Source organism: Aplysia californica, unplaced genomic scaffold (assembly GCF_000002075.1).
Source record: "Aplysia californica isolate F4 #8 unplaced genomic scaffold, AplCal3.0 scaffold00411, whole genome shotgun sequence".
In the NCBI taxonomy this organism is placed as follows: domain Eukaryota; kingdom Metazoa; phylum Mollusca; class Gastropoda; order Aplysiida; family Aplysiidae; genus Aplysia; species Aplysia californica.
In genome coordinates this window covers 396522-405572 of record NW_004797681.1, presented here as the reverse complement: position 1 = coordinate 405572, position 9051 = coordinate 396522, and the positions used below count along the sequence as shown (strand labels likewise).

The following is a 9051-nucleotide window of genomic DNA, read 5'->3' as shown; positions in this document are numbered from 1 at the left end:
TCATCTAGTACAAAACACCATTACTACTTGGAAGAGCTCACTAAATTAAGAAATATGAGGGACTATATTTACTACAGTGGAGCCCACTCATAACGAGTCCAGGAATAACGAGAAGTCTGTTATAAAGACACTATTCTAAAACCCATTTCCCCCCCCTTCTTTACCTTTGTAAATAAAATACTGCTATAGTGACCTAGTGAAACCAAGGACCTTATAATTCCTTGAGCGAAACAAAGAATGGGAGAGCCCACGTGAGCCAACAATGAAGGCCGGAGCGAATGAGTGGGGAGGGTGTGGTACGCACAGACAAGCAGAACGCATCGTGAGATAGGCCAGCCTAGTCTAGATTATCTAGGCCTACCATGCCTCTCACTTCTCCGATGCGGGGATGGAGAAGTCACAGTATATGTACCGGTACTCAACTGTGAAGGATGGAGCGAATGTGTGATGTGCGCAAGCAGACGAAACGCACCACAGGGTGTGGTGGGGTGGAGAACAACACAGCGGGCGAGTTAACCTAGAGCCCTTTCTTTCTGATCGCCAACGCTGAGCTGTCAACATAGCTAGCGCTAGAGAAAGAGACCTGATTTGATATTTGATTATGTGAGACCTTGAGGTCATGTTGAACAAAACCATCATCAGGGGAAATTACAAAAAGAAATAAACAGAACACTAAACTCATAGATTAGGCCTATATTTTAATTCCCTTGAATTTATTACTGGATCCCTTATAACTAGAATCCGGGTATATCGCACATTTCGCACCGGTCCCCTCCCTCTCATTATAACAGGATTTCACTGTATATCTTTCATTGGCCAGCGTAAAAAACAACAAAGTACCATTTCTGCACACAGTATACACCCACTGGTTGAAAAAAATGAACGGTTGCTGAACTGTCCATCACCCACACTGACAACTGTTTGATATGATATATATATATATAACATCGGCCACCCTCTATCGGACAAAACCATTGAAGCATTACAAAATGTGAGGATAAAAACTCCCCCCCCCCCCCCCCCTCTGATGCCGACTCAGAAATTAAAAAGCGCATCAACTCTCATACAACGAATTATGCACACCATAGCTAAAATCAACACTTTCACATTAAAGTCACAGTGGAACTTAAAGACAGAGTTGTTGTTTTTTTTTCTATTATACAGACATATCCTATGAGATTTTTCTCAAACAATACTTCAGGCCAGCACACTGATAGCAGCAAGACAAACAGGGTAAATTTTCCTTGGGTTTCTATTCTGTCTATTCTGTATATTGAAGAGAAAAGTCTAAAATCTACCACAGGAACATTTAAACGTGCACAGCAGTGGCCTGTAGGCCTTGCTGTTGGCGCACGCAGTGTTCTGTAATACTGTGACAAAGTAACTAAGGTACAAACATACAGTCTTCCATGACATAATTAAACGTGAAGAGATTGAGCTTGCTTTCTGAGACTCCAGCCACATTTTCTTCCATGTCAGCATGTAGTGTTCTATTAGATGTTTACTTTAACCAGAGGCGCCATACCCTTAGCAGCCAGAGAGATGTGAAGACAACAAGAACACACTGACAGCTGTACTTGTTGACAAAACTTCTGCCACACCTATGCTAAAACTCTTGTTAACGTCAATTGCTGAAACAAAATCTGTAATCTGTAAAAACTCACAGCCAATCAAGCATGGAAAGGGTTGTTGGTTCTTTCTGATGGCTGAACATTTTCATTCCGAGAGCCTGCTGTTTCTAAAGCAAAAAAACCCCCCAAAAACGATCTAAACAAATCAATAGTTGGGCTAAATCTATAATTTACATAAGCAGTAAAGTAAAGGAATAAATGCCCCGATGGCCCCAAATACAGGTAACAACATTGCACTGGTGTCATCTGCTGCATACGGATCTTTGACCTTTGGCCCTGACGGCCGCCGTGACTTTTGAGGTTTGCTGCTTAACGACTCCTCCTCGTCATCGTCTTCTTCCTCAGCAGCTTCAGACCCTGGCATTGAGGGTAACTTGGGGACATCTGAAAGACCAATACAAAAAAAATAATTTTTTAGTTTCCCTACATACACAGGACCTTCAAAAACAGAAATCATTTTCCAATTAAAAAGTTAAACACAGTCACAGAAAAACCAACTTGTTGCTGATAAAAACTGAGCAAAGTTAAGGTTTAAACAGAAATTGTAACAGGAACATTGAGAGCTGTAATGGCAAGACTCTTTATTTTGCATGTAAAAGCTGTGAACCAAGCTTTTAGGAAATTGTCCAAATGTTAGTACCAGTGGAACCATACCCCCTTTCATATGGAAGTGTTTGATTCACTATTGAATTTTTTTTCAAACAAAAACAGCACTTAGTTTTATTTCATGAAGTCTGCAATTTCATTTACAATGGTAAATTTCTAAACTGACTGAAGCATTCAGGACTGACAGGCTGGTTATTTCTAATGTTTGATCCATTTTTTTTCTTCACAAAAGTTGCTTATTTCCAGCAGAGAACACACTGACATTGGAACACTAAACAGGTTACACATGACTTAGAAAATTGCAGACAAGCAGTGTTGAAAAATCAGAATATATTAATTTAAAAAACAGAAACAAAAATAAATGACAAGAATTGCGAACGTGAAGAGACAAGAGTCAGAGGCTCCCTGTTGTAACAAACAGTTTAAAACGGTAGCCTTAAAAATTCACTAAAAACAACAAAATAAATTACAAGAAACCACATACCATCTGGAGTGCCTTTCATCACATATATGGCATTCACTTTAGGATTATCAAGGTCACCCTGGAAATATTGAAAATGAACCAAATAAGAAAGTATCATTGGAAATAGCATTGCCACAAAAATAGCATTCCCGCAACCCAAAATTTTCTGGCAGCCAGTAAAACAAATGATCAAATACAAAACTGCTGTTTTCTGTTTAAAATGTCTACATGATAGTGCACCTAAATATCTAAAACAATTCCTGGAATTATATCAACCACACTGAGCCTTTAGATAAGCCACTGACGAAAACTGATTCTACAAACCTCCCCAAACAAAATTATAAAACATATGGCGAGCGTTTCTTCTTTTTTGATTCCACTGTGTGGGACAAACTCTGAATAGAAAATATGGAGTGCCCAAAATATTCACATTTCAAAATACCGCTGAAGCACTACTTATTTACAAATGCATATACTTGTCATAACGAAAAATGTTACTTTTTCTGGTACTACATGCATGTGTATGCCCGAAGGGGACACTGAAGATTTTAAGGTGGTCGCAACTGCATAAGATCATATGAGAGTGCGGGACACATCAAACATTTTCAGTTGAGCGCATGCAACTTGCACACGAGACTTCCGAAATTTGTTGACCTTATCAGAGAAGGCTAGGTGTACATCTTACCTACCATAAGATCAGGCGTGTGGCTGAAAGACAGAGGTAAAAAGGAATACAAGAAGTAGCAGTAGAAAGGCTGCAGAGAGAGTCAGGAGCCCAGAGGGGGGGGCAAAGGAGGTGAGGGGGTGGGGGTAGAAAGTGGAGACGAAAGAACATTGTTAGAGAGCAGGAAAGGATGTGAAAGGAGAACATTTTAGAGAGGAAAGTTTTCCATCGCTATCCGGTTTCAAACTCGGTACTATTTAATGAAAGGCAAACACTTTAACCTCTAGACCACAAGAACCCCCAAATAGTGTGTGTGTTAGGAAGAGAGATAGAAAGAAGTGGGGGAAGATGAAGAGAGAGACACAGGGAGAGAGAGAGACAGAGGGAGAGAGAGAGAGAGAGAGAGAGAGAGAGAGAGAGAGAGAGAGAGAGAGAGAGAGAGAGAGCTATTCTATCTGGAGAGACTGAATGTTTTATTCTGCCTGTAGCTATTCATGTTTCAGTTTTATTGTGACTGTTAGTGAGTTTTTTTTGCATTCTACCTTTTTTTACTGCACACATTGCCAAACTCACTGTGGAACTAATTTTCTTATAAAAATCTGTATACATGCATAATATAATATTACATTTTTACATATACACCTGTCCATTAATTTTTAAAATGTGATGTCTTTATTAATCATATGCAAAGTGCATTGAGCGTTTTTTAGAAAATAAAAATGGGCAGCATAAATGCTTTCATTATTATTATCGTGTAGCCAGCATTTAGCATTTACAGCATCACAAAGAGGTACTTGGCCTCACAGGTCGCATTATTTGGATCTGGCCAAAAGGAACAAACAGACAACTAACAAAAAACTAAGTGCTGTCACAATCCTACAAGCTAAATCCAAATAATTGTATTATAATAACATTTCAAGAAAGAAAATGCTGGCAAAAAAAGCTCAAACTTCTGCTGAAAGGCCAGGAATCTTCTGGAAACACTGTTCACAGCATATGCTCACACACAAAAAACAAGCAATTCCACATGAATTATTCAACATTTGGCAGAACATAGCCTTGCGTGATCAGGTCGATATGTGTTTGCGGCTGTACCAACAGATGACGACAATCGCTACCTTGATAAATTCGATAGATATCTTGCTGCTGTCAATTTGTGATGTTTCGCCATTAACTCTCAGCTTTCCCCCTCGGACCGTCAAAGGAATAATTTCATCATGTGCCACACCTCTGCCAACACGGGCGAAGATGTCCAGTTCACTCACAACAGTGTGTTCACCATTCAGCACAACGTCAAAAACCTGCAAACACACACACAAAAAGGGAAAACCTTGTTCATATATGTAAAACCAAAAAAGTACAGTGGTGTCTGCCTCACAACAACCCATTTGGGAGGAAAGCCATGGTTGCTGTTGACAAAATTTTCAAAAGCAAACCCCCCCCCCCCCCCAAAAAACAACAAAAAAAGGGGGGGGGGGGATTAACTCTATACTATATTTATCCAAGCTGAGTGATATTAAAGCCTACTACATAAACTAAATTAGTAAGAAGCCTAGCTATAAAATATAGCCTAATTACTTCCTGTATCCAAAAGCTATAGATACACACGCCAACAGACACAGCAAAAACCTTTGTGGTGCACACACACTGTCACTCTCATGAACAAAGAAGTAACCTACAGAGCAATATTATGCTATCTCTCTCTCTCTCTATATATATATATATACCTATGCCTATACCTGCAATTTCTTACCATAAACTAAGTATAAGTGGGACAGCTCAATAACTCCTGTCTCATGTTCAGGTTGTTACAGGCATTGAATAGCCCATTTCTTGTTCATTTCTATCTATTTTTTATATATCCGTCGCTAATTATTAGTTTTAAATTAATATTTAATTAATATTTATTTGTGTTAGAGAAGCCATCTAAATATTAATTAGTAAGAGGCCTACACTAAGCCTGAAAGGACTTCCGTGACGAGCGACCACCCCAACAAACACATTCAATACAGAGGACAAGAGACCTACCCTAACCCTGACCCAAGCTGTAACCATATCCTTACCCCCAAACCCTACCCGACCCCTAAAAAACCCTCTAGGCCATATGCATGCCACCCCCATGAGGTAAAAAAACAAAAAAAAGGGGGCTTTCAGGGAGGCATGCCCCCTGTATTTCTCTAAAATTTTATGTTTTGCGTTAGGCCGTCGTTATTCGGACTCGAGTCCGAATAACATTTTTTCATATTCGGACTCGAGTCCGAATTAAAAAAATTCTTATTCGGACTCGAGTTCGAATATGAAAAAATGTTATTCGGACTCGGGTCCGGAAAAAAGGAAGTGTCTTGGTTCTATAGATCTAACGTTCAGTGCTTCCAATTTTCCGCCATTTTTTAGTTTCCCCTACACCTTTTCTGCCGATCCGATGCCCGCCGCCTCATTGATTATGATTGATACGCCCCCCCCCCCCCCCAGCCCTACCCCCCATGTTTCCCACTTTCTTTGTTGTAGAAAAAGGTAAAATTGAAGATTAGCAGACCACCTGGCACCTGCATATTATGAGCTGTGTAAAAAAAAAAGACCGATTCGTTCAAATACACAAGCCTGTGTCATCTCGATTGTTTGTTTACCAAGAAAAAGTTGTGTTGCTGTGTAGAGCTGAGCATACGGCAACTTTTGATTCCATAGACCAGCGCACAATTCATTACGTAGATCTACGTCAAGATTAGCTTATAATATTATTGTATAATAATGATCAGTTGCCAGGGGGAAAAAGACTGACGCGTATGCGACGTTCAACGCCCGGACCGATAGTGCCCCCCCACCCCCCTCCCTGACACGCACACAGCCACACGTGTGCAGGCCGCCCATCTGACCCCGACACACGCTAACGAGCCATCTTTAATTGCTTCTGACGATCTCTTGACAAATAAACATTTATTAGAAGCGCTATAACTTTTCAGGCCGGCCTCAAATTCATCATAAGATAACAACTCGGCTCCTGCACAAAACGCCTTTTTGCCCGAAGTAATCCCGATCTCTACCCAGCCTGAGGCGAGTCACGAGTGAGGCAGGACAGGAAGCCGGAGTCACGAGTCACAGGAAGTCGGAAGTGATGTCATGCTGGACAAGAATCAGAGTCCGAATAACATTTTTTCATATATTCGGACTCGAGTCCGAATAATCACTTCGTTTGCATTAGATGATTAGAAATGGTTTGTTTGAAATTTTCTTGAAAAAATTTAATACACATTTGCGATAATTTTAGAATAGCCTAGTTAATTAAGTTAGAGTGGTCTTATTCATATATATGAGTAATCTACAGCAAAAAATACTGCCATTTAACCATCTAAATGCAGAATACAAGTGTGAAAGTAAGTTACCATTTTTAGCAACACTTTACATCAACAAAATTGTTTTAGTCTAAAGTTTCTACAAACAAGCGGATAGCTAGAGAACGATAACTAAACGCCATTGGCCGATATTTATAGTAGCAACAACAGCCATCTTGTTTGACCTCGCAAGGGGGATGCCGCCACCTCATCTGATCATGATTTAAAAAATAATGATGATTTTGTGCAGCATGCGGTTTGCACTGACAGTTTCCAAGCTCCTTCCCCTTATCATATAGTTCTACTCCATTTGCAGCTCAGCGTCCTATTTTGAGTCTAATCTCTTGTTTAATTTCTTGTGCTTACAAAACTTTGAAAGAAACAATCTTGATCGAAACGGTCAATTATTTGCACTGCGTCTGTGTTTTTGAACTTAAAAAAAAAAATTTGCTTTCGTATCCAAACTGACGTAAGCCTGCTCTTAGTCTTCTTCTGCTTCTCAGTTTACGTAAACGGTAGTGTACAGCATCGGAGTCAATCTGAAGAAGGGTGCTGCACAATCACAGTCATCACATTCACAGACAACTGAACTGAGGGCCCTGAACTGAACAGTTTGCAAGTTGCCAAGAAAATAATCCGAGTCGGCAGGCTGCCGTCGTGTTGCCATAATGACTGACAACGTGGGAATCCCTCAATGGCGTCAAACAAGATGGCCGTTACTATAAATATTTGCCAAAGGCCAAAGGCGTTTAGTTGTCGCTCTTGTTCTATCCGTTTAGTTTAGTGATCTAACAAACTACAAAAACACCTAGAACTTACCTTCTGATTGGCAGCTGTGAACCACACCTCACTGAATTTGATAACAAGCACATACTCTCCGTCTCTATGAACTGGAATGTCATAGCCAAAAGTACTAACATGATATCTTTCTGTCTGGTAAAGGATTTGATCTTGGGGTACAACCCTCTGGATCATCAAACTTTTCCCGAAATCGGAGCTAAACCCGGTGTCCGAGGGGTCTGCTTCATAATGAATGCCATGGACATCAGTATGTTCCTCTCCACCGCAGTTAACAGCCCATACAACTTCACTCGCATTAGCGCATTGCATTAATAAGGCAAGTGACAGAAGACATGCAAAGAGAGGTTTTTTCAACATCAAAAGCCTTTTGCTAAGGCTCACAAAAATACCGGTAAGCATCAACATTCTCATGCGTTCGTCCGTTGTTTAGAACCGGAAGTCGGAAATGCTACGTAGAAATAGGAATTAGAGGAAAAGATGGATGCTTCTACGAAGTAACTAACGCCTATAGCCTACAGCCTATAGGCAAGGAGATTAAAAGTAGTTCTAAGCTCCTTGCTGATATGCCAATTAATAAGAGGCCTATGAAGTAAAGTAAAACTATGCAAACAATCGATTCAATATTCCGTTTTCTTAGGCCTATCAACACATTTTTTTGGCTTCTAATACTAAACAATAGAATAGCTTGATATAATGATTCGAAAATTAATGCCTTTGTTATTTCTTGTTTTATTTTTATTCAGAGTGTCCATATGGGGCATGCACAGCTCTCTTTTTCTTTTCTTTCTTTGTTGTATTCCTTCAGTTCAGCAAAAGGCAAGGCACGGAGAAACCATACACGCTGTCTCCATGTAATACATGTAATTCGAGTTGAGCTAAGGTTGTTGTGAGATCAAAATAGAAAATTGAGGAAGAGCCAAGAGGAGAGGAGTGGTGCATAAAAAACGTCCTGATGACGGCTGAAAGCAACCCGATCAAGCAAAAACCAACACAAAACACAAATCAAAAACTAAATTGAAAAACAATAACAACAACACGCACTTATAGGCCTAGCTGAATTTTCTTAAAAGCCCGTCGATGAATCTATTATGATATTATCTATATGTGGTGGCCGAATTTTGCTATTCAAAAGACTTTTTAATGGCTGCATCGATCGACATGCGGTTTTCGCCAAAAGATTTTAAAAATTTTCTCCAGATCATGACGCCCTCCGTTTTTTCAGTTTTGAGACAGTTTTGCTGCAAAAAGCTAATTAATTTTTATATTTCGCCGATCGCTTTTGTAGGCCGATGCTTCTGTCTCCGTAATTTTAGGAAATGAGGTTCCCGTTCACTAACCGTGCGCACTGTTTTGAGAGTATCTAAACCTTCTAATTTTGTGTCTCTCAAAATGTGTTGCTCCATTCCAGAAATATGTAAATATCATAAGCCAATGTCTTTCGGTTGACGTTAATGCACCGATTATTCCTTTCATCGAAAGGGGGCCCAGCTAGTTATTTTTTTAAAAGAGGGAGCCCTGGTTATAAAACCCTTGGACACTTAGGACAAAATGAAACCG

At 39.9% G+C, this 9051-nt stretch overlaps 1 protein-coding gene across 1 annotated transcript; it reads right to left on the bottom strand.

Annotated features, from left to right (window-relative positions):
- Positions 1-1144: 1144 nt before the first annotated feature.
- Positions 1145-7999, bottom strand: LOC101859350 (malectin-A). The gene is made up of 4 exons (XM_005104244.3): positions 7513-7999; positions 4483-4665; positions 2722-2779; positions 1145-2015 (listed from the first exon to the last, which is right to left on the bottom strand). Exons 1-4 carry the CDS (start codon positions 7903-7905, stop codon positions 1795-1797), a joined length of 855 nt encoding a protein of 284 aa, XP_005104301.1. The 5' UTR covers positions 7906-7999; the 3' UTR covers positions 1145-1794.
- Between the last annotated feature and the right edge of the window lie 1052 nt (positions 8000-9051).

Coding starts and splice junctions, on each gene's coding strand:
- LOC101859350 (XM_005104244.3), bottom strand. CDS start 7,905: ATGAGAATGTTGATGCTTACCGGTATTTTTGTGAGCCTTAGCAAAAGG. Junction 4,666..7,512: donor TCACAGCTGCCAATCAGAAG/GTAAGTTCTAGG, acceptor GTGTGTTTGCAG/GTTTTTGACGTTGTGCTGAA. Junction 2,016..2,721: donor GATGAAAGGCACTCCAGATG/GTATGTGGTTTC, acceptor TTGGTCTTTCAG/ATGTCCCCAAGTTACCCTCA.